Source organism: Ornithodoros turicata, chromosome 1 (assembly GCF_037126465.1).
Source record: "Ornithodoros turicata isolate Travis chromosome 1, ASM3712646v1, whole genome shotgun sequence".
Taxonomy (NCBI): Eukaryota; Metazoa; Arthropoda; class Arachnida; order Ixodida; family Argasidae; genus Ornithodoros; species Ornithodoros turicata.
This window is the reverse complement of record NC_088201.1, coordinates 112,056,278-112,082,717: the sequence shown is the minus strand read 5'-3', so window position 1 is coordinate 112,082,717 and position 26,440 is coordinate 112,056,278. Positions and strand designations below refer to the sequence as shown.

Here is a 26,440-nt window from a genome sequence, read left to right as displayed (position 1 = left end):
GGATAAAAATGTGGATTTGTGGATTTCAAAGCACTCACCTGTCCGCGTAAAACAGTAGCCCATTCAAGCTTCGTTGAATATTTTGATCAGCATCTGGGGCCCGGTCTACTTGCCAGGAACTCGCAGACACTTTCGTAGACAGAATACTTGCTATGGCACCGATGATGTGATGGATGTCTTCACGGGTGCTGTTATCCATACAATCAATTGCGTATCGCGCGAAGGTGGCCCAGCCCATGAAAGATTCAGTGCGGAACAAGCACAGCTGTAAGTCAGCCACGGTGAGTTCTCGTTTTCCCAGGAAAATCGAAAGAGATTCCTGATTTATATACGGGGCCAACTGCTGAACATTTATCCAACCAATATAACGATGAAATTCAACAGCGCCAATTTGACTGAGTACGTCATTAAATGCCCTCATGTAGTCTGTATTGAGTATATCCACGAGGGGGCTTTCAAGTTGATATGCAGATCTGAACGCTTCTTCCCACTCTGCCTGAGGTATGTTAGGCGTGAATTCAGCGAGTTCACTGGAATTTACGCGTGCATATTTAACCTCATAAAACTCGTCTTTTACGAGGTGGCGATGAACAACATCTTCCACGTGGAGAAAGTCCTCGTATGTTTGAATCTCTTCTGTTTTCGTGTCAGTTGTTTTCATCACATCTGTCAATTTCTCATAATATTCTTGGTATCGTTTCACTTTCTTGATCGCCTGAGTGTAGTGGTCGTAAAATGCGATCTCGCTACCTGGATACACATACGGTAGCGACGTGTCGTGCCTTTTCTCGATGCCCAAAACGTTGCTCAGGTAGAAGGTCTGGAATATGCAAATGAGTGTCTTCAAAATATTGGGGTGCTGGTTCGCTCTTGGCCACAGGATCTCGCATTTCACCCAGATTGTCATTAGTGTCTCATACTCTCCGCTCTTGCGACCCCGTGCAAATGCAGCTTTTCTACACGACTGAAAGAAGCTAACTGCTTTCTCTACAGCACTTTGATGCTGAAACGCTACTTTTACTTCGAGCGTTTTCAAAAGAGCCCTGAAGAACTGGTTTAAGTGTTGCTTGTACGTCGGGACGTTATGGTTCTTGTCCCACCTGCTGCAGACGTACTCATAGAAATTGTTGCAAGGATTAACTTCAAGATTCATTGAGTCTTGAAGCATGTCTCTGTACAAGTAGCACGCAGTCGTCTTACACAGCGTGGGCTCTTCATGGCTGCGGTTCTTATAAGCCAGGTATATTGAACTGATGATTAAGAGGAAGACGACTACTGTGAGGAAGATAGGGGTGTAGTTACATTCGCGGTTCCCAGAACCAGCACCAGTGCTACCGGTTTGAGGGCGTTCCAGTAGATGGGATGACAGGTCTTTCAGAATTCCCGAGTTGCGGGCTTCAGATAGCTCTTCTTGCTGCAATTTAGTAAACATAAGGAAATTAAGCAGTTGTTCGTGCAAAAAAGAAATTCAATTGACGTTAAGCAAGATGCAGTCAAACTAGTCTGGGATCTTCACGTGAAAGCAAGAGAATACTGTAGTGTTAAAACTTGGTCCACAATGCTGCGTTTCATGGCGGGCAGATGCATGCGACACAAGCGATCCGCTAGACGTCTAACATACATACGGGCACCGCAAGGGGCAGCCAATACGGGTCCTTCGTGACTCAACTTTGTCCACGAAGCGTTGTGGCACGAAGCTTTGTGTCTCCAATTGAGTATGACGTAACAGAAACTCCCATTTCGAAGGAAATGTAACGAATGCTGAATATTTTTTCTTGTAGCCTCCATGCGCTCCTTGTTTGAAGAAACCATGTTGGCATTCGTCTCACAGAGAAAAGCACCTGAACACGCATGCGCGGAATACGGCGATTGATCCCGTGCTTGGGGGTCGGTGTGTGCGTCAAAAGCGTTCAGCTTGGGCGAACTCTTCGCGTTCTGCCGCGGAAGCTCTCACACGCTTGTGTTCCCACGTTAAGCAACGACTTACATTTTGTTATAATGTCTTTCACGTTCCGTATGTGATCAAATGCGAATATTGTTTTTACCCTGGATGGAGGGACCATCACGACTCTGAGGTCGGATACGGCTCTGGCGTTTTTTGTAGCGTGTTCGTTTTTCTCTCTTTTCTTAGTTTGGTTTTTCGAATTTGCGTCTTTCCGACTGTTTATGTGGGTTCACCTAAGAACCACGTAACCATGTTCATCACGTGACGTTACGATTTGGCCCATGGCTAAATTAAATTCTCGCAGTTAACGTAATCTCTATTTACCAGTTTACTAGTGGATAAAATAAATGAATGAAATGAAAAGTTACTAAAGTAAAGAACGCCCAAACACCGCCGATCTTCGATTTGGCTAGTGAACAAGAAAAACGTTACTGGGCACCCGCGTACTAAATCTTGCAGATGAGATAACGCTACGCGTGTTGTCCCTCTCGTGTAACTAATCAAGTCCTAAACATGTACTGGTATTAACTTGTAGACTAAAAGGATTTCCTGTGTGTTTCGATCTTGTCCTGATGTCAGAGTTCACTTTACTTGATTGTGACCGTAACTGTTGCGGTGTGATGATGATGATGATGATTGGAGTTTTAATGGCGCATTGACAACACAGGTCATAATGCGCCAACACAGAAATGTTGCGGTGTCGGTGAGAATTATCAGGAACACAAAATTTTCAGGTTATTATATCAAAATCACGTGGACAAATATTGCGCTCAATGAACAGTACCCTGGACTGTCAACTGGTTCGCATATCTGATTCAAGATGCACAGTTTCATAATTAGAGTTCCGGGGCTTCGATTGAGAAGCTTTATCGGGGACCATCACTTCTTTGTGATTGATCACTTATCCTTCGGTACAAAACCATTAGTTATGTTCAGTTCCGGATGCACGGTTCGAGGTGGAAGCAAGGCTGACTTTCAGACGCAGCTTAGCTTGCATAGCCACTTATTTGTTACTCGCACTGGCTGCCGGTGGAAGGTATTTATGATGATTAGGAGTTTAGTGGCGCAACGACAACAAAGATCGTAATGCGCCAAAACTCTGATGTGTAAAATAAATTTAATTTAAAAATACACTGATTGTTTTAAAAGGATAAAAATGTATTCAAATATTCAAGGGGTGTGTAAATCACTGTATAAAAAGAGAACTGAGAAACTACAACTCATTAATGATCCCTATATCTCTAAAAAACTTAAAAACATTCTCAAAAGGAACGAGAGCCTCATCACCCAGCAGCAATGCTGGATGCAGAGGTGCACAGCGTACCTCGAGAAAAGGACAGCTAATAAGTGAATGCAAAATGGACAGGTTAGCTCCACACTCTATGCACGCTGGTGGGTCCTATCCTTGTAACAGATGCCCATGGGTCAGGCAAGTATGACCCAGTCTGAGCCGACTCACCAAAACTTCGTGCAGTCGGCTCTGAAAGTGCTGTACGTACTTTCCAATGTGTGGTTTTACGGTGTACAACTGGCTGGCAGTTTGTGTTTCCCAGAAGTCGTGCCATTTTTTGTTAATGTATCTCTAACTGACGGACTAGATCACATAAGGGAACTTCAAAATGTGTGACATCGCTTCCCTGGGAAGAGGCTGCTGCGAGGTCAGCTTTCTCGTTTCCATATATGCCGACATGGTTAGGTACCCAGCACAATGTTAAAGTGTAACCTCTACCATGTACGACACTCGCTAAGTATTGTGCACGCCTCACAAGAAGATTTTTGTGAGTTTTCATAGTGTTAATTGCATGTACGGCACTAAGTGAGTCCGTATATATAACAGAAGATATTATGCGCATTTGTAAGGCATGGTTGAGTGCCACGACAATAGCGTACATCTCTGCACTGAAGATGGACAAGACACTGCTAAGACAATGCGATTTTGTGCAGTCACCAGACACCATGGCACATGATACCGCTGAGCTGGTCTTGGATGCATCGGTGTAAATTTCAGTGTGATCACCGAAGCTCTCCTTGAAAGTTCAAAAGCGTGCTGTATTTCAACAGCAGGACTTTCCCGTTTGTTGAACTTCAACAGTGAAATATCGCATGCTATAGCAGGTTGCCAAGGAGGCAGCATTTTGCTACATTGCAAGGAAGGCAGGTTGTAGCTCAGAAAAGCGTAGTGTTCAGTGTCACGTTGTAACCGCAGACTGAAAGGCACAACAGCACTGGGCCTGTCAATAAACAGCCGTTCAAAACGGACGCCCTCCACACAGGGTAGGGAAGGGTGTTGAGGATACCCTCTTACCCTCAGTCCATATACGACACTGCAAGATAGGAGCGTCGCCTTTCTAGAGACCACTCATTTGCTTCAACTAGAGACTTTGAACTGGGGAAGTCCTAAAAGCTCCAAGCACCAACCTTAAGCTGAGGTGGTGCACTGTATCCAGACATTTTAAAGCAGAAGGCCGTGCTGACCCATAAACAAAACATGCATGGTCTAACTTGGAGAGCACAGTGCTCGTATATATGCCAAGGTAAATCTAAATTGGTAACGAAGGCGGGAAAAAATACTAAATCTGGCCCGGCAACCCTGGTATTTTGATGCGCGAGCGAACCTGGGTGTTGCGAGGACAAATACGAATGTAAACAACTTTTTTTTACCTCGATGAGAAAAGTTAGGTGTGTGCTAATCACTTACTCGGTTATTCAATATAGGAAAAAGTACAGCTTTGCCTGCTCTATGCGTACGTCAAAGCCGTGCAGAGTAGGCGAGTTTCCACATTCTGCTGCTCTCCGGGAGCTGCGCATGCGCAGTTCCTCAAGTGTCTCCGTTTGTGCCGTACGGACTGCTTCGCATTTTTTGCTTGTATTTATTGCTATATCGTACAAGAACACTCGAGTCACACATTTGGGGACTTGAATGTAAGCTGAACGTGTAGTAGAGAAACTGAACGTAATCAGAATGCTCCCTATTTTCGAATCATTTCAGAAAGAGTTTGAAAAGCCAGACAAAAACATTTCTACTGAAAAAAGTGTTTGGAAGCAGAATTTGAGATATTGGTTTAATGAAAGACAAAATTAAATAACAGATCACTTTCAGGAGAAAACATATCCATATACTTCTTCCTAAGTATAATTTATTTAACAGTTTTTAACCATTCAGGGGGCAGAATGGTGTCACTTGAGATTGGCTAAGAGTTCTGCTTTTAGAGCTTCTTATGTTCGGCACTGCTGTTTTAATTATCGCCAGTGACATCATTTGCGAATGACATTGTTTCCTCGCATAGCTCGATGCGAGGCAAACGAATGACAATCGCATCCATGCTTTTCTAAGTGCGTTTTCTAAAAATTTCATGACCGTTTCTCAATACCGATGTATTATAGTAAATTTTGATATAACAAATATAAAGCGAAATTAAACTTACGCAGCGGCTTTCCAGTTTTTCTTTGTTTTGCTGCAGTATTCCAACTGAAGGAGTGTGTGGCTCACCTTAATTAGAAGTTGATCGAAGGAATCGCATCTGTCTAAATATTTCACTAGTCAAGTGTTTGCGCAAAACATTGGTAACTGTGTTTCCTACACAACACGGAAGTTCAGTTTTGTTTTCTAGGGTATAATCGGACAATTATCTATAAATATTAGCATTCTGTTCAGCCCATATCTCCGTATATATGAAACATCAACATATGTGAAACAGATATAGCGATGTGTCCTTGAGTGTTGAGCATCGTATGCGTGAAAGTGGCGGGTTTTTCGAAGCGTCGTCAGAGCCGTACGTCGTACAATCAATGTTATTGCAACGAAGCGGTGTGCACACAAAAACGCATCGATCAAAGTTCACTGTTTGTTGAGTAAAACTATCAACGCTCATTTGCGGTATCATTACCACCCCCACAGCTCACGAGCAAAAGAAGCATATTGAAATACGAATTATTTCGCATATCGAGCACACCAACACACAGAAAAATATAAAGAAAAGCTCATAAATAAAGCTCAAGATTTAAAGCACGAACCGATTTCTCATAAACGCGTTTACGGCTCGCGCCACACTGTCACAAAATTGTTTCCACAAAGTATCAACCACATATGGCTGCTTCCAATCATCATGCCCTGTTTTGCACTGAGTCTGTCGCTTTTCAGTGTGTGTATCTAATGTGTGCCAAGATTTATATTCGCAACGGCACACCGCGGTAGACATTGCAGGCCCTGGTAAAGGTGTGAGCCATGTCCAGATACACAGATAGGCGTGCTTTCTGAACAGCAGAGGAGACTGTCGCTGACGGCACCACACAAGCGGCACAACCTTTCTACCGTTTTTTTTCAGGATCCTGCCAGGTGAGCACCTGAAGAAGCATTGTTGTTTCGAGAAGCGCTATACGTGCATATACATGAGTCTGCGGTTATTCTCATTTATGCATGCTTCAAGCGGCTAGCTTTGGATATGATGTGATGCCTAGAGCAAAAAACAAACAAACAAACAAAAACTGTCAAGCAACTGCATGTGATAGTTTGCTGGTGCATAAATGGTATTGTGTGATTTTCAGCGCTGTTGCTGCGTGAACATCTGCCCGCTTTGGTGAACATCAACTGAGCTGGTGAACACTCAAAATATTAAACACGTGCCTTGCTGTTTCTGATATTGGGGACGCTAAATTGAACAGTGCGCGCCACTGCACCTCACACAGAGGCACGAGCTTGTCGTATGATTCCCATTTTTGGATGGATTCTGGAGCTATGTAGCTTGTCTGGTGGGCACTTGGTGATGACTTTGGGCTTGCTTTCTTGTTGCTTCTGATTGCATTAGGTGGTTGTGCATTTCAACATGGTATTGCAGTGAGCTCTGGCTCGGGCTTGGTGTTTCACAGTCTGATGCATGCTTGGGATACCGGCCAGTTCTTGTGTAATATCCTGCATACATTTTTGTGTATCATCTACTTACAATGGGAACCATTTTACAGGTGCTAGCATGGCTGGAATTTTGTGACGTGAAGCTGCAGAGCTGTTCCGTTTCCTTGACACCCCGCGTTGCTTTGTGCACGGCCCTTTGCACAGACTGCACGTTTACACACAGGAAGGCTCAGGTGCGATGCCGTCCCGACACTTAAGTGCTCTTCATATAGTACTGGTAAGTATGAGGCCAACAAAAACATAGAAATGAGCAATATTTTCTGTGTTGCCGTCATTATATCAGCATGACCTCAAAAGGAGTAAAACAGATGCATGTATTGTTGTACAGACGTATGTTGACACCATATAGTATAGAACAGAAGCGTTGGGGAGGACAGCAGACAACATGCCATCATCTTGGTGCCCAGCAGGCCTGTCTCTGGTGAAACTGCAGGGACAGAAGGTGATACAGGGAGCACTGGGTCACCATGCTCACCCCTTCAGGATCATCACCAGCATCCTGATAGTAGAGGTACACTGACATAAGGAAGTGGCATAACCTGAAGATAACAGTGCATAACCTTGCATTGCACAACAGGGAATGGGGCAGAGGTCTCACCACCCAGCAGATTACTGAGCATCGTGACGTACGACTCCTCCCTTCAGGACAATTGCTAGCAGAGTCTGTGCACCTGCAGTTGACAATGTTCTACAAGTACCATCAGGACCGCCAACCCAAGCTGCAGGTATGCACCCCCATCGAGTAGCTTTGTTGTCACAGTTACTGCAATTCGTAACCTTCCTTTTGTCATCATTCCTATGGGCACGGGTGAGCAATGCCTCCGTCCGCAGCATGTGATTCAATACGAGACAACGCTTCAACATCCAAGGAGGAAGCTGCAGGAGCTGCGGAAAAAGCTGCACACATTCCAGGCTTGCAATGAAAAACTACACAAAGATCTAGGATCTACAGCAATACGTCTACAGGACGTCAGCAATCAAGAACAATCTGTGAACTCGTGCAGAGTCTGAAAGAACATTCCCGCATTTGCTAACACCTGTGAAGAAGCTTTTGAGTGCAATGTTGACAGGTTCCTTACTGCCCAAGGGTTCAGGTCGAAGCTCTCGGGTAAATCTGAGTTATGCTCAAACGAAACATTTCAACTTTGTGTTCTCTGTCAGTGTATGCTGACTTATCCAGTCCTTTTCTTCGAATGCGTTTGTTTTGATCTGTGGGGACGCAAAAATGCACAGCTGAAGGACTGTACAGTGCAGCAGGGCAAGTTGAATGGCTGAGGTTGTAATTGTTGGACTGCTGTTTGTACGTATTTGTTTAACCTCTTTCATAATTTCACTCGGTGCACGTGAAGTCCACGTAAATGCTTCTGGGGTGCTTAGAAACGTTGTTCGCAGTATGGACTGCTTTACTGAGTAACATAGTGTGGTTTGGTGCTTATTATGTATTTTGTGATTTGCATTGTGTTATTTTGAATGTCCCAGGTTGACTGTCACGTGCATATACCATGTACAAGGGGCCATGCACACCTGCTGCTTTTTGCCCACAGGCTCACAGTCCCATTTCACAGTCTCAAAGTCAGGCATGTCACCTCAAGCCCCAGGTATCCCCGAGCAAATGGACTCTCCGAAAGGGCCGTCCGAGAAGCAAAGAAGCTGTTGAAGAAATATACATACGGTACCGTACAGTTCTATACTGCCTTGTTAGAATGGCGCAACCAGTCCCGAGACAGCGTTTTAAAGTCTCCCGCAGAACGCTTGATGGGTCGCCACACAAGGACTTTGGTGCCAGTTCCGGATGCCACACTGTTTCCAAAAACCATACCTGCCCAGGTGGTGGCTACACGACTTCGAAAACTTCACCGACGACAGGCAGTGTACTACAACACGACTGCCCGTCCACAGCGTGACCTAGAGCCTGGAGAAACCACTTGGCTCTACAACTACGACCAGAAAAACTGAAGCCCAGCAGTTATAGCAGGAAAGGCGATAGCTCCACGATCATACGTCGTTGAAACTTCAGACGGTCGGCTCATTAGACGCAACAGAGAAGCTCTTCGGCCTACAGAACAACCTATAGCACGTCGGGAGTCTGAGCCTTCATCGCCTCAAAGGAGAAGCAAAAGGCCTAGGCGACCACCCTGCCACTATCCAGCTCCGGAAGTCTACACCTGAAGATTCGGTTGTTCTTGTAGTTGGTTTGGTTGAAATTGAATTGTTTACTAGAGGGGGAAGATGTATCATGGTATGTACGCGTGCTATCGCTTGGTGATAATATATCGCCTGTCTTCTGTATTTGGGTTACGCCCCCATCACGACTTACTTAAACAATGATGTACAATAAACAGCGTTCATTCGGCAGCACCTTCTTGTCGAGTGCCGTTCCTCACGGCTGGGGTTAGCCAGTCAATGCTACAGTATAGGCTTTCAACGGGTGACGTTCGGAATGCTCCGAGGACCAGTCGCTAGCCCTGATGATGTATAGGATCTAAGCACTTTAGGACAGAGTGACGTGCCGATCCATAAACTGCACATCCGTAGTCCAGCCTGGACCGAACTGTAGACATGTACACCCTGTACAATGTTTCTCTGTCTGCCCCCCAATACCTGTGAGACAGGACTTTTAAAAGGTTCAATGATTTCACGCATTTAGCCTTCAAGATATTTATGTGGGGAAGGAAAGCAAGCTTTTTGTCAAAGACTAGACCTAGAAATTTACATTATGTCCCTACAACAAGATCACTGCCGTCCATTTTAAGTGATGGTTCGGGAGACATTCCTCGAACTCTTGAAAATGGTACACATACGGTCTTGTCTGGGGAGACTTTAAAGCCTTTTCACTGGACCATTTAGTTAGCCTGTTAATTGTGAGCTGCAGCTGTCTTTCGCACATTGCTAGGTTGCAGGAAGAATAGGATATTTGGACATCATCAACATACAGCTAGTACTTGACTGAGGTGGGTATAACCTTAGCAATAGAGTTCATTTTAAGAATAAATAGAGTAACGCTCAAAACAGATCCTTGAGGAACACCATTCTCCTGTACAAAAGGACGCGAAAGGGTTGTGCCCAGTTGGACCCTGAACGATCTTCCTTGAAGGAAGTCGGCGATGCAGTGGAACAGACGACCACGTATTCCACATGAATGCAAATCAAGCAAGATTCCATATCGCCATGCGGTATCATAGGCCTTTTCAAGGTCGAAACAAACATACACACAATGTTGTTTTCGTACAAAGGCTTCGCGTATGAATGTTTCTAAACGAACAAGATGATCCGTAGTGGAGCACCCCGTCCGAAATCCGCACTCATATTGGTCTATGCACTCATTTTCCTCAAGATAGTATATGAGACGGTTATTCAACATTCGCTCAAAAGTCATCCCAAGACAACTTGTGAGTGCTACAGGCCTATAGTTTGATGGATTTGATGCATCTTTTCCTGGTTTTAAAAGCGGGATAACGGTGGCAACCTTCCAGAGAGAAGGGATATGTCCTTTTTGCCATATAATATTAAAGAAATCAAGAAGACTTCCCAGAGAAGTGTTTGACAAATGCTGTAGCATGGAGTAAGTTATTCGATCTGGTCCAGGCGCTGTGATTTTTGATGATGACATTGCCCTTAACAATTCCATCATTGTAAAAGGCATATTGTAAGAATACTTCTCGTAAGCTCCACTAGGAAAATTCTGTTTCTCCTTCTGTTGTTTGATTTTTAAGAAGTCGCTACTATAATGCAAGGAGCTCGAAACCCCCTGAAAATGCTCACCTAGAGCAGTGGCCTGTTCATCCATGTTCTGACACGTTGTGCCATTTATTTGTAACAATGGGACAGTAAAGCTGGCATATTTTCCTGAGTCTGTCCCATACAGCTTTTGAGGGAGTCTTCGTACTTAAAGAGGATACAAAATTTCTCCACGATTCACGTTTAGCTTCTCTTCGTATCCGCCTTGCTTTAGCCCTGGCTTTTTTAAATGGAATTAAATTTGTTGTTGTAGGGTATCTTCGAAAGGTACCCCATGTACGATTTTGTTCTTTACGAGCTGCCTCGCAATCACTCGTCCACCAAGGCTTTGGGCACTTGGGGAGACGACCGGATGTTTGCGGAATGGAATTAGTAGCTGCCCTTATGATCGTGTCTGTAATCATGTTTCTCATTTGTTCAACACCCATACCTTGAATAGAAGACAGTGAAAGATCGGCTTCTCTCTGATACATGCCCCAATCTGCCTCTGATAATTTCCAACGAGGTGGACGTGTTGCAGGGGTATTTGAAGGCAGGTGTAATTTGAAGGTAACTGGGAAGTGGTCACTTCCACGAGGATTTTCATTCACCACCCAGTCTAGCATTTGGAAAATGGATGGGCTACACACAGAGAGATCTATGGCAGAGAATGTCTGTGCAGCAGCGTTCACATATGTTGGTGAACCAGTATTGATGGACACACTGGCCCTGAGAGTAGTAGCCGTTCTAACATTTTGCCACAACTATCCGCCCTTGTGCTGCCCCACAAGTAGTTATGGGCATTGAAATCTCCCAATAAAAGAAAGGGTGGTGGGAGCTCATCTAACAGACTTTCGAGTTGTTTTTGTTCTACCAGGGCTGAAGGCGGTAGATATAAGGAACATATGGTTAGGACCACGTGAGGACATACTTGAACAGCAACTGCCTCACGTGTTCTTTTCAATGGAAGGTGTTTTGCAGGGATGGTCTTTGATGTGAGGATAGCGACACCACCAGATGCACGTGTTGCACCAACTCGATCTTTTCGGAACAGGTTCCATCGCCGGAATGTATGTGTGCGTTGTGGATTCAGATAGGTCTCTTGTAATGCAAAACAGAGTGCATCATACCTGTCCGAAAGATCATTGACATCGTCAAAATTGGAGAGGAGCCCTCGACAGTTCCACTGAAGGATCGCCATAATAGAGAAAATGAGGGAGATGTGTACAAGACATGTCTGCACTATGAAGAAGAGTGTACTGTTTGAGGAAATTTTCATTATTTTTTTCTTTGGGGCCATTATTGGCTGTCTCGGAGTTTCCTTCCGAGCAGCCACTAGTTCTTTTGGAGGTATATCAGGAAGTGATCCACTCCGTGAAATATCTACCTTAGGCTTCCTTTGGGATTGTGAGCTCACGCTCGTGAATGAGCCTTGCGAGCTCGTGTCATCATCGCATTCCATGGAGCTTGCCTCCACGGTTTGCGATGATGACGGTGGTGTCTGAGAAAATGACGCCACGGAAGAGGATTGTGAAACTGTGGCTACTGTTACAGGAGGTGGTGTTTGTATTTCTTCACTTTCCGTTGTCTTTTCTGTCTGTGTTGCACATGAAATCATCCTTGGTTTCTCTTTAACGACAGATGAAAAGGATTTCTGGAACAGGAAGGGAGATGCCTTCTTCCTGGCTTCTGGATAACTTAGTTTCTGTGTAACTTTGATGTGCATCACCTCTTTCTCAAACTTCCACTTTGGGCAAGACCTAGAGTACGAAGGGTGGTCACCTGAGCAGCTAACGCAGTGATCAGGCCCTCTGCACTCTTTGGAGTTGTGGTCCTGTTTGCTGCAGGGAGTACAGCATGCAGACCCTCTGCAAGCAAGGATGGCCAAAGCAGTTACATTTAAAACATCTAAGTGGGTTAGGATTATATGGCCGCACTTCTGCAGTCCTACCTTCAGTCTTTCTGGTAGAGTCGGGCAGTCGAATGTGAGAATTGTGTTCCATGTCGTTATGTACTCATTGTTCTCCCTGATTTTTATTTTCCTTACATCAATCACCTTTTGGCTTTTTAGGCTTTCAAGAATCTCTTCCGAAGGAACGTCAATGAGTTCTGCTAACGACACGACACCATGGCAGGTATTAAGAGTCCTGTGCAAGCTTGATGTTGCTTTGATTCCGAGCATCTGCTGTGCGTTGAGTATCAGCTCACAATCATCTTCAGAGGTGCATTTCAGTAGTAAGTCACCTGATCTAAGGCGCTTAATTTCAGTCATGATCGTTGATGATGATTATGATGATGATGACGATTAGTATATTTTAATGGCGCAGCAGCAACGGAGGCTAAAATGGTTGGTGAGGAAGACAAGGTTAGACGGTGGAGCAAGACAGATCGCGCATTTATAGAAGTAAGTCGACCCGGGGTTGTACGCCTGTACAATACAAGCATGGGGCGAGTAGACAAGATTGACTAACGAATCACAATTCGTTCGAGAAAATGGACTCTACGCGTAATTATGCATTTCATGAACCTGGCCGTCACAAATTCCTGGCTCAAATACAGACGTAATCTCGAGGCCCGGGAAGTAAACAAGAAGGCCCAAATGGACCTGCTGGACTTCACGCTGAACATAGTGGAGGCCCTGTGCAAAGCGGGTACAACCAGCGGTGCGCGGAAACGCGGTAGGCAGTCTTCATCGCCTCTTCAGCCACTGAAAAGGCAGAGCTGCATGAACCGCAGACCAGTAGATGACGTTCGGTACGACGGCTTTGGTCACTGGCCGCTTGTCGACAAAGATTAGCAAGGCTACAAGCTAGAAGGGTGCAAAGGCAAGCCAAGAACAGAATGCTATAAATGCCACGCCCACCTGTGTCTGACGAACTCAAATAATTGCTTCAAGGCCTTCCACGTACACCACACGTAGTCAAAGCTCACAATGGACACACTATACGGTCCGTGCACATGTAGACGAATAAATACGATGCCTTTCACCATTCTTCTTTCTTTTTCTTGTTTGCGACCACTCAGCCCTGATGTACTCATTTGAGTACGCATTGCTATCTCTAACACCCAAGGTGCACCTGACATGTGCTTTATATTTTTTCGGATCGTTGGGCAGTGCGGGAGTCAGATCAGGTAAAAGAGAAAATCTATACACATTTAACAAAATCCAGGGCCCAAAGGGTTAAAAATTCGGGGCTTTATCCTATATGATAAACAACTTCGATCATGTGCGTGTGGCCAGTCTGTGGAATAATTTTGCCCAACACAGACACAGGCAAGTAGAAACGGGAAAAGATATACATCTTATGATTTATCAGCAAAATGAAGAAACTACAGCGACAGGTTCCGGAAATAAGCCGGGTGCGGCAGATTTCAGGCCGCATGTCTCCTCCCCCCCCCCCTAAAAAAAGCGACTGTCTATGTATAACAATCCATCAGCTGATGGATTGTTATACATAGACAGTCGAAATAATACTGGTGGACCATCAGGAATTGTGGCCAATCGCATTTTTTTGATGGCATCTGGTGGCCCACTAGGTATTCCCTGATTGCGCCTGGTGGACCACCAGACCTGTTCTACTGGCACGTGACTGGCCACCAGGTTGACTCTGACGGCACCTGGTGGACCACCAGACCTGTTCTTGTGGCCCCTGATTGACCACCAGGTTGATTCCGACAGCCCCTGGTTTGCCACCAGAACGGATGGGACAGCACCTGATGGACCACCACACTTTTTACAGAAGCAATCAGGTGGGCCACCAGCTGATTACCTCTGATGTGAACCACAAGACACTGTTAGGAAATGATTGCACACCAGACTGCCCTGAAGCTGCAATTGATTTTTGGTGTGGTAGAGCATCACGTTGTAGTCTGAGGTGCCTTAGATGCCCTTTCAAATCTGTGTTATAGTCATATGCACTCGTTCCATGGCGTTAGTTTTGAACTACTACTGTGTAAAATCCTGAGTGGTAATATGTGTGTGCCTACAGATGAAAATGTATATCAAGCAGTGGCGTCGCTAGGGTACACGTCACCCGGTGCGGGTGCTCTTTGCGTCACCCCCCGCCCCACCCCTTCCCATTACCCCATTAACGCAAGGCGATTCGCGATAAATAAACATATTACACCACACACAGAAAAAAATAATAATAATGTGCCTCGCCATGAGGCTCCCCATGTTTTTCTTCTTTTTTTTTCTTACGTCATCGTGCCGCAGAGAACGGGAGGAAGCGGCAGTATTGCTGCGGCGCGTCACCCCTTCCGTCGCTCACCCGGTGCGGACCGCAGCCCCCGCACACCCCTAGTGACGCCACTGATATCAAGTCCAGCAAATATGCATATATGCACATGCACGTCTGTTGATGTACATACTGCACATCAGGGCTGGTAGTCCATTCAGCCGATCAGAGCTGGTGGGGCATCCAGCCAGTCAAGGTCCAAAAGCACACCAGACATCAGCTCTGGTGGCCCACCAAAAACTGTTTTTCAATAGGGAGGGGAAACGAACTCCTAAAGAGATACAGAAACGCGTGATTAGCACTGCGCAAGTTTGACTTTCGATTGACCTACTACTGACCTACTGAATGTCTCAAACCGAATGCAGTAAGAAATAGGCATTGTGTTGATGGTGAGTTAATAGTCCCGGGAACTTCACACGTCAGTGTTGTCTGTGTTCGTAATCCAAAATAAACTTAGGCATTTCACCCTTCATTTTGCCTCAGAGGCGAGCTGGTCTCAAGAATTTGGGACAGCTCACAAGACAAGCAATGTACGGTGTCTTTTCTCTCTCTCTCTCTCTCTTTCTAACGAAATGCAACTGCATTTGTAAAATCTCTTGGACTTAGTTGCCCTAGGCCTTTTATATTTCTGTCCTTTTGCTTTCTAAAACGCAGCGGCTGTGGCCCATCATGCGAAATACGGGAAACAAACAAACAGGAGCGTACTGAAAATATGTGGGTGAAAGCATGTTGACAACTACTCGAAACGTATGTTCACTCCTAAAAAAAGAAAAAAAAGCAAAATTCCCGGTATAGATTGGCAACAATTGCGTTAAATAGAAACCATATAAGAGGCTGACCCATCTCATTCTAGACTGGTTGGCTTATGAGTTAGTTAATGGTTCCGATGCTATCGCCTATTCCACGCACACTATAATATTGGGACTGTTAACGTCCAAATCAGAACTGAACGAACGAACGTAGAAGAACACAAAATGTGGCCACATGGATATCCGTGGGATCTCCGTGGAAGAAAATTCTTACTTCCGCGGACATTCCGTTTGCCGTGGAAGGAGCTCCCGCTGATATCCGTACCAGACTTTGTTCTAGGCCTCACCCTTCCGGGCACGCATTTGCTACTGGGTATGCACTGAGCTGTCAACGTAGCACTGATCCGTAATGCAAGGTAACTGAATACAAGCAGGGAACTTCAACCCAGGGATCGCCCGTCGCGTCATTCTGTGCACCCCCTGCGTCACAGCTCTCTCAGAGCTATCGCTTCCAGTACTCGGTCACACCAGCATAAGTGGAATACGTCACACCGTAAGGCATGCAATACAATATAACACAAACGGGCGTGCGTTGACGTTATTTTTTCCCGTGAGATCTTTAAAGCACAGTATATCGTAACCCATGGCACATTTGTCCACGTCTGTATGCAGCATAATTTTGTTTTGTCTGCTAGAAAAGTGAAATTACGGGAAAATAATACCGGATTAGTCGACGAAAGTGCGCCCACTTCAGAAGCTCCTCCAGTAGTGTGTGTGTTGATTTCGATGGTTGACATCTCAGTCTTCCGGTCTCGGGTGTGAGAACGAGCGGAGTGAACCTGGAATGATAGCAACTTTGTAATGATAAACGTTCACGAGCAAGGAATAAAACAGCGTCTAGCTGTTGCATATTAAAGGGGCCGTAAACGGGCATACAAGGTGCGCATTTCTCTGCGTTATATTATTGCAACTTAGGCAGTGAAAGCTCCTTGCAATTACTGGCGCTCAAAACCAAAAGACGCTTGCATACGGATGACATACCCACTGCACTATTTTGCTTTTTAGCTCCGCTCTGCGCTCTAACTTTACGTCCATCTTGACGCAGCGCTTTCCTCACCAATTACGATCAAAGTTCCATCTATGATTTTATTTCACTTGCGGAAATGGACTAGACCAATGTGAGCCTTATTCTATTCAAAATCTAAACAGTTACAACCTCAAACTGGAAAAGAAATGCGTTTATTTGAGGTATCACACGCACACTAGGTTTCCCGCGCAGTAGGACGTAGGACATCGCGAGCGCCGATGAATGTCCCGCGCTACAGTTTCGGAATCTTAGGTAGATGCACGATGGGTCATCCTCGTCATCTTCGAATGGTCCCGACTACAACAACAACAAAAACCGTGCCCCCTTCCCGTACAATACTTCCATCTCCTTAACTAGCGACAGGTTGTGTAATCTCTCAATTCAGTTTGGCACTGATGATGTCCGTCGCAAGACGGGCGAAACGTCTGAGTAAACCTTGTTATTTTGTTATGTTAAGTCGGAGTTCTCTACTTTTTTGTCTAGTTATGCTGTACTTTGGTTTGAGCCACGCGGCATCGAGTCACCAGCTCGCGCGGCACAGTGGTTAGCGTGCTGGTCATGTCAAGTCGTGACTGGGAGGTACCCGGGTTCGAATCGCGTCATATGATAGCAGCCGAATTGTTGACGTTTGAGCCAGCCGAAGATGTTGGAGATGTCACGACACTGAATTTCGGAACCACGTAGCGCAAAATGTGGTTCCACACAAACAAACGGAGCACTCCGCCTCACAGCTGATAATGAAGCCTGTTTATCAGCTGGTAATTTGAAACGTGATGTTCAGAGCTCAGCTCCCCGATTGGACGAGAAATGGCAACGTAGCCATGTGACGGTTACTCATCTTTAAAAGCATTTATATGGGCGAGTGAGCTGGCACGAGTCAAACGAAATGTATATTTGGGTATGATGACCTGCGTTCTTTGGTGGGCTACTATTATTTGTGAAATATCTGGCATCCTGTTTACGTCCCCTTTAATGAAATGAGACGACGACGAAGTAGAGTGCGTGCTCGAAATATTGCTGGTTCTTGTCCTAAGGCTCTTCCTGAACATTATCACCCGGGTTTCGGGAGCAAATGTTATGAGCAGAAGATAGAGACTGATAGAGACGTACGTACAGAGCGAAGGTTTACCGAGCGAAGTCTAAGAAAAAAAAAAGAAAATGACCCTTAGCACGGGATTCGGTAAACGACAACCTAAGGACGCGAGATCATCCATCGTCGTCCATAACACTAACCCCCTTCCCCAACACTCACCACCAGCATTGGGGTAGACTATCGCACCAGGCGATGAGACTCCCCATTCATCATATGAAAATAAAGTTGTTACTGTTTCTCACCGCTTGGTCGGATCATCCACCTCTCTTGGTTACACGTTAGTTATGCCACATATTGTTAGAGAAGACATATCCCTCTAGCAGTCACACGAAACCGGGAACTCCCTGTTTACTTGTGTATAGCGTGTGTTCCTTCATTTGTACATGGAACGACTACTCGCACCTGGACTACACCGGGAAGATACAAGAGTCCTTAAGGGGGCATACAAGTACACCTATCGCTGTTCCGGGATACCGCGAAAGTTCCAAACATCAAAAAAGCTCTATTGTTTGTCAAACACATGTAAATGGTGGAGGCAGCATGAAATCGGTCAGTGATATTAATATAGAGGACATGAGTGATTTTTCCACACATAACTGGTTGTCTACGCAATAGGCGATTTCAGAAAATCCCATGATGCCTAAAAGCGCGGTGCAGCGTGGGTACCCGGTTAACAGGGGAGAAGGGGGAGGAGGAATGCAGAGAGAGTTTTCCCATTTCCCTGCTTCGCCTCCATCGTCCCCACCGTCTCGCAACCTGGCCAGGATTCCGCAACGCAGGGAGAGCAAGACGGATAGCGAAGATCAGCTATTTTCGCCGGCCATCTCATGGAGTAAGTTGATGCAATAATGGTGCAGTAACCTTTACGCCGCTTGCAAATCATGAGCGTCCCGCGAATAAAAGCAGTTCGTCCACAACACAGAGAAGCCTCTCGTAGAAAGAACGGCGGTTTCGGTTTCCTACCACACAGCATGGTATTTTCATTTAATTTATCTACTTATGGCGCAGGCGCGTATCCTGCGAGTGGAGACAACAATCCGCAAGACGTAGGACAGGTTACCATGCAGCGAAACTGATTAGTAGATGTGTACGTTAGATAATTTGGGCCGTACGTGTGACTAATCACGTGTAACGTATAACATTCACGCGGACGGAGCTTACGACACAACCGCTGACTAACAACTGAACGAAGTGTTCTATTGCAGAGCACTTAAGCAAAACTGTTGGTTTTTCTTCTTCTGTGAAACATTGCTTTGCTGAAGCTTGGCTGCTTCATAGCAGGTATACGGCGCGTCGCGTTTCCCGGTATGCGTTTTCATCGCGCCGACTTATAAGTCATCGCGCCGATCAACGCCTGATGAATGCGATCATGAGTGCATTCACGGAGCACTGATAAGGCTGACACTCTTTTATAATAATTCGGGGTTTGCGTCGCGAAGCAACTACGGCTGACACTCTTTTCGGTGCCGCTTCATCGCAAATAGTCATTTGATCTCCGACCGTAGGATACTTACTATTTTAAACTTCGTTCTCACCAGGTTGACCCACTCCTGCATTGATGGTTTACCAAAGGGCCCTTGGACTAAACAGCTTAAGGATTTCCCAAGAAGTTTCTGCGAGAAATCTATTCTGGACTATCAGGAAGCCGTGGGGGCCAGTAAGCATTATCTGGAGGGATATGCAATGTTCAAAGCTGAAAAGGTGAAAGATGTGCTGCTACATCACTCCACAAGCACAACGGTGAAAGGAAAAGTAAAGGCATCATACACACTCCGAAAGGAGTACCCCGTTGTTTTGAAAGTTGCTGCAGCTGGAAATGTCACAGGCGGCCATTGCAAGTGCCCCAGTGGCAAAGGGGGTGTCTGCAAACATGTGGGTGCACTAGCATGGTTTGTTTTGGATGTACTTCGTACAGGAAACTCCTACATCCCCGATCCAGTGTCATGCACCGAGAAGCCACAACAGTGGGGGCACAGAAGTGCTAAAGGAAATCTCAACTGCCAAGAATTCCAACAGCTTGTATTCGCAAAGCATGTACCTGGCAGATCTATAGTACAAGCAGCAGGGCCAAAGCTAAAGCATGAAGTGGGACCTACCAAGGAAGCGCTTCAGCTGCTCGCTGATAACATCATGAAAGACACTGGTTCACATATGCATGCCAGGATACTTCAAAGTGTCAACTACGAACCGGTAACGAAGAAGCGATGTGCCCTGCGCCCTTTGCAAACTGTTCGATCTAACCCAATCAGCCTGCCCACCAAAATACTCTGGGTCGACGATGCGAAGCCGTACACACCACATCACAGCCTCAGTCTAAAGGAAGCGCAGGAGCTTGAAAAGCTGACACGTGGACAAGGCTCAAACGAGCTGTGGATAAAAGAACGGTCTACCAGGGTTACAGCGTCCCACTTTGGCGATGTAGTTCGAAGGAAGGCACCAATCAACCAAAAGATGATTGACAGAATATTCTGCAAAAAATCTCACAGTACGAAGTACATGAGAATAGGACAAGAAAACGAGAACCCTGCCCTTCAGAGGTACAAGCAGGCAAGAAGTGTTGACGTTTTTCCAGTGGGACTGTGTGTGAACCCAGGAATTCCTGACCTCGGGGCATCACCGGACGGCTTGGTGTACGAAAGGGACACTGGTGATTACGGGCTTGTTGAGGTCAAGACTCTGGCAAAAGCAAAGGACAGTAATCTACAAACAACAGACGCCATTGCTTGCAGCATGGCACTATTCCTAAAGGATGGAAAACTGAAGCACACACACAAGTATTATTATCAAATACAGGGACAACTAGCTTTGTCAGGGCTACTTTGGTGTGACTTGGTTGTGGATAGTGGCAGTGGTGCTCCATTTGTTCAGCGGATCCCGTTCAACCAAGAGCTGTGGAGAGACGTCATGCTTCCCTCGTTACTGAACTTCTATGACGCCAGTCAGAATAACAACTCTGACTGAATGGTGCAAGTGCATAACAGGAACTGTATTTGAGATGAGAGAGATCCCCAGTGGAGAGCCGCAGATATTTCGAACAGAGACTGTGCTTCTTCTGGAGAAGCACAGTCTCTGTTCGAAATATCGGCAGCTCTCCACTGAGGCTCTCTCTCATCTTAGGAACTGTATTTGTAACATAGACAAATTATTACAAAATATGTACATATTGACACAGTGAGTAAAATGAACGAATATATGTGGGACATCCAAAAGTAACCGGAGTGAAACCATGGTCCCTCAGCATTTTGCTGCTGCGGCTCGAGGAGCATTTGCAGTTTTTTTCTCGTGGGCCAAGCTGCAGCCGAGACTCCCATCATGCTTATAAGACAGCTGTGGCATGGCCGCTTGGGAAAGCCACTTATCTACAACTGGTGTGTTCAACAACAAGTGTTCTCATAAGCATCATGAAGGTCTCAGCCGCAGCTTGGCCCAAGAGAAAAAAGTGTTCTCTGAGCTGTGACTACTAGATGCAGGGGCACCATGGTTTTATTCCCGTTTCTTGTGGGTCCACAGAAGTTTGTTGACAGATGATGTACTGTGTTAACGTTATATTCACGGCTATTAAGCACGATTACAGCACAGCAGCATCCTGCTTTCTGTCAAGAAGAGGGTCACCTATGAAATTACATAACAATGCACAGGTCTTCCACATTGGGTTTAACAGTCTTGCCATTGAGTTGCAAAAAACATATCTTAGGATGCGGAATGTTTTAACCTGCCTGATAACACGCTCCACGTGAATCCGTGCTTTTGCAATAGCCCTAGTTGTACTTTCATCTGCAAGAGACAACTGAGAGGCACCATTTAAGAATGGAGGAATGTTCAGGTCAACTTTGAGGTCAGCAAGATCCTCTTTGATCAGAAAGCCTCTGTCTGCCATGACAGCATCTCCTTCCTCGAGCAGCTTGTACAACCCACTTTGCCGAACCAGTGCCTTATCCGAAATCCTTCCAGGCGCTAGGTCACTAACAAATGTCACAAAACCATTAGGAGCAATTCCGATCAGACCTTTTGCTGTGTTGTGGGACTTGTACGTGGAATAGGTGTCACTTTGAACACGAAAGTCACTTGGGGTTTCAATGTACAGCTCCGTGCAGTCCAAGATAACTCTTGTTGACGGGTAAGACTCCCTGAACACTTCAGGCATGAACTCGTCTACAATGTCTCTGCTTGGCCATATCGGTGTTTTGTCAAGGTACTCGCATAAAAATTCTACCCAAAATGAACACAGCTCACTGATATATGCTACACTTGTCGAATACCTGTACGCAAGGTCTTGCTCAAGGAGCCCAACCCTTAGTCTCGTCAAAACAAGAGCCAACTGTTCTTCCAAGCTAAACAAAGGAGGTCTTCCCTTATTTGAACCTGCTTTGCTCGACAGTTTCTTATAGTCCTCATGACCAGCACGAACAAACTCACAAAACGTTTTAAACCGCTCATGGGTCGTGAAGCCGGTGTAGAAACGAAGTTTGTCACTGTCCTTTAGAACGTCCGATGGAGTTGGTTTAGGCAGGTGACGCTCACTGTGTTCATGTCGCTGCAGTCTTCTCTGGAGTTCTTGAATATGTGACTGCAACTTTTGTCGATCCACCTGTGCAGCACAAAGTTTCTGTTCCAAATCTTGAACTTCCCTGGTGTAAGCTTCCAGACGCTTTGCACTGGCATTCTCAGCATCGCTCTTCTCCTGAAGCAGCCTTGAGTTCAGTTTCCTGAGTTCCTGATTTTCTTTTGAAAGTAGTGCAAGCTCCTCACGAATCTTTGATTCTGCAATGAAACGACAGTTTATTCTAATTTCTGAGCAGAATTGCATGCACTGGAAAAATAGGTGCTTCCGAAAGCACAGCAACATTCCACTCTTTGATACGCCTGTCTTAAAAAGGAACAACTGCAGCTCTTCGTACCTTCTGCTGCATCATATCCATGGTGTGACACACTGAAGCTAGACTCTTGTTCGGAGCACGATACATCAGTTGAACTGAGCCCTTCGAAGGACGTCTCCACTGTTGTCTCATCAGCCACTTCGAGAAGAGACGGCTCTTCATTGACAGAACGACCTAAAAGAGAAAACATTGACGAGTAAGCTTCATATACCAGGATATTCTCAAGTAAAAGCATACTAACGAGATAAGTAATACAGTCAGCAATGAGGTTATAGTCATGACCACTTTTGCTTTGTATAAAGTGAGCAGACAAGCATGCTCAAAGCCAGTAAAAAGCTGTTAAAATACTATGGATACTCACATGTCTGATGTGTCGTCTGAATGAATGTACCAGGCTTCAACAACCATGGTACTTTGTCCATGTATTTCCTCTTGCCAAGGACGTTGAAATGAGCTCCACAGATCCTGTGGCTTAGCCCTGGCTTCCAGGATGCCGGTACGGTTGTGTTTTCCACAAGTGCCTGAACCCAGAGGTCACGAGTTGCTGTGTCTTTCGGGAAGCAATGAAAGGAGACATCCCTGTGGCGTGCAGAGTTGTGTCTGCAGCTCGGAATGCAGCACTGAGTTCCACCACGTGGAGTAGCTGGTGCCATCACTGGAAAAGCAACAATATTGTATTGCTCTTTTTTGCAGCCCCTAGCCGGCACATACATGGCATCTGGTGACAAAAGTGCCACAAAATTTTTACGAAGAATATCATCTGTAAGCAGTAATCTGTCGTTTTTTCTCTATTTTTCCCGTTATACAGCACACGCAACACTTGAGCAACGCCTGCTACTGTGCCATTGCTCACTGTTCACTGTAGTTCAAAATGTGACGTGATATTCACACACGCTGCTGGGCCACTTGGTCAGACCCTTGGGGCTAAAAGCGCTAAAACACTGACAAGTGAGCTAAAATTACATGACAAGCTGCTAAAAGGCTGTTTGTTTCTTCTTTTCCTATAAACACTTTTCGTGTTTAATTGATTCGTCCGTGCTTTTAACCCTACAATGCCCTATTAACATCGCGTGTTTTTGAAGCGTGCACAGATCACCTCGCACCGCACCACTCACATCTCGCGAGCACTGCGTGACGACAACACCTCGCACTGGCCGATACAGCCGTTTCGGATGACTTGTATTAAGTTCTTTATTGCCACTCACACTCAAAATCACCGGAAACACGGTGACGTTTTTTCAACGCGAATGTGATCACGTAAACGCCGTAAACACGACACTGGCGGGGGACTTCTCGATTCCTCCCACTGATATTATGTATCACAGTTGCCCTGAATGCAAAAATGTGAATCGGGAGCATGCTTACCTTGAGTTGCCTTCTTTCGGCGGTCGGTACAGCAATCACAGGAGACGTGAAAATCAGAGCATTACGGAAGCGAAACATAGAACGTACGTGCCGCCATATTTCACGATAACCGGCTACCCACAATTCCTCGCAACGCAAAGGGCACCGGGATACTCCGCGCGACGCTCCTTGGGATTTCCTGAAATCGCCTATTGACAAATTTCAGATGGCACACGACGACGCATTTATGCGTGCAAACATGGCTGTCTCAGAAGAGTTGTGTGCAGGTACTTCTAGGGGCACTACTGGTAAGCATACATATGGAATGGCGTCCATATGCCTGATATGCGACATAGTATCCGTTTCTGCTCCGAAAGCTCCACTAGCGGTACATGAATACGACTCTCCTGAGACCGTCCCATGTCGCCCTATTCTAATACCTGGAAGGCCATATTTTCGTTGCTCTGTTTATTTTTGTACACTGAGTACGGCTTCCACGATTTTTTGTAGCTTTCGCACTCATAAATGCACAATCGTGCACCGCTGGAACATCGTTAGTTAAGACTAGGGTCGTCAATCGGGATAACCCGAGTCCCGAAATCCCGGCCAATTTTTGACGTCCCGGAGTTCCGGGATCTCTTTCGGAAGACCCCGGGATTTCATGAGAGCAAATATGACAGGAAAATCAAACGCCTCTAGGCCATCAGGCACAGACTCACTCCTTCGTGAGGAAATGGCACTTTTTATGGCTGGAGGTGGCAGAGGACCGCTGTCTACACGTACGCATAGATATTTGTTGATTGCCGTTTCTTCTAGCGCAGAAGCTGAATGGAGCTTCAGTTCGGAAGCCAGTATTTGCACGAAAGTTCCCTCCGAACTGGGTGACACCACCCTTGAAGCTGTGATAAGCTGTGATAAGCACGCAGCGACTGTGTTGTAAACCGTTTAGTGTTTCATTTCTTTCCATTCGTTCTTTTTTTTTTCTGTTCTTGATTCAAGCGGAATGTTACACCGTTTGAGGAAATTATAAAGTAATATTTCCTTTTACTTCAAGTGTAGCGGGACTCGCCTTCCTTTCACGTGAAACATTGAAATGCAGACGAATAAAACAGGACATTCTACCACAATACTATTAGAAATTACACTGAGTTGCTCGATTTCTTACGTGTCTGTACTGCAGTCGTTCGAAACATGACGTAAAACCTCGCTCACACGGACGGAACACACGCTCACACCGTTAATGTGCAACAGCGCCTGTGTGTCCTTTGTCCATGTCGCTTTTCGTATCGCCATGCCTCAAGTCACAAACCAACATTCATTTGCACCTTTTTTGCCCTCTGCGCCGATGTCGTACAAGAAACCATGTATACAGACACGTGTAATCATCAGGCATAGGCAGGGAGTACTCTCAGTTTACTCGTCAACGTTCACCGCGTTGCGGGTGGCGGGACGGGTGCGGATTTGAACGTGCGGGTACGGGTCGGATGTGGGTTGGATATTTCTGATCAGCGCATGACTATTCTTGGAAGCACCAACTGAACTCGTCACAATCCCGAAATTCCGTCCCGGGATCCCAGGATTGACAGCAAAAAATCCCGAAATCCCGGTGCTGCAAAAATGGCTCGGGATTGACAACGAGTTACATGTACAAATTCCAGTGAGGTCCATCTGCACACACAGTGTACTTTGAAGGAATTCACAATACCTGCTCCAAGGAAGATGCCTTTGATGCCATAGTCACATTTACCAGGTGAGTAGAAGAGAACAATCCAATACTCTTTCGCTTGAACGCAGATAACGAAAGAATAAGACGGGCCTGTGCTGGTCAAACACAAACGGTTCGCGGGATTCTCGGTCTCTTGTTCGGGTCTCGTGCAACCAATTACAGTTCCTCTTCTTCTTCTTCTTCACTCTACGATTCGCCGACCTCCTCCATGCAACTCCTTGCTGAATTCGCGTGGCTGAACTGACGGCATGACAGCATGGTGAATCGGCTATGTTTGTCTGGGTGTTTTCGCTAGATTTTCTCAGTCGCTGTGAGGCAACAGTTTCCTATGCAGCAGGAGCGCAGGACCATGCCGCTATATTAGTCCCTACGACAAAACATCATGCAATTCAGCAATAACATTGGCAGTACCACCGTGGGACTAACTCGAGACAATGTGGTCCTACTCTTACGTACAATCTCTGTGTAGTCACCCATGCATAGTTCCAGGCGTAGAGCAACATGTCCTACAAAGTCATCACAATAATGTGCATGTTGATTGCTATGACTATGGGGTATTGTGAAGCGACCAAGTTCAAACCCTGACGTTCTTCTATTTGTCATACGTTGCTTTGCCGCATACGATTTGACATATACTGTCACAGTTGCACATAAAACCGGTCTCAGACCGCATTTGAGTGCGTCTTCTGCCACCAGGCATCTAGCAGAGTCTGGAGGAGAGTCTAGCATGTTGTTATAAGGTTACTTTATCGGGC

General features: G+C 45.8%; 2 protein-coding genes across 2 annotated transcripts in view; one reads left to right on the top strand and one right to left on the bottom strand.

Moving 5' to 3' along the window:
* LOC135367987 (neprilysin-1-like) overlaps positions 1-25,857 on the bottom strand; it is a 35,582-nt gene extending 9,725 nt beyond the window's left edge. Inside the window, exons 1-3 of the mRNA XM_064601074.1 lie at positions 25,665-25,857; positions 16,281-16,397; positions 39-1,414 (exon numbers count right to left, since the gene is read on the bottom strand). Of these exons, the coding sequence (XP_064457144.1) occupies positions 39-1,414; positions 16,281-16,397; positions 25,665-25,694 (1,523 nt within the window). The 5' untranslated portion in view covers positions 25,695-25,857. The remainder of the gene's footprint in view (positions 1-38; positions 1,415-16,280; positions 16,398-25,664) is intronic.
* On the top strand, positions 18,482-21,073 carry LOC135367975 (uncharacterized). The gene is made up of 2 exons (XM_064601066.1): positions 18,482-18,570; positions 19,277-21,073. The coding sequence occupies exons 1-2, from the start codon at positions 18,566-18,568 to the stop codon at positions 20,697-20,699; spliced, it is 1,428 nt and encodes a 475-aa protein (XP_064457136.1). The 5' UTR covers positions 18,482-18,565; the 3' UTR covers positions 20,700-21,073.
* Positions 25,858-26,440: the final 583 nt, after the last annotated feature.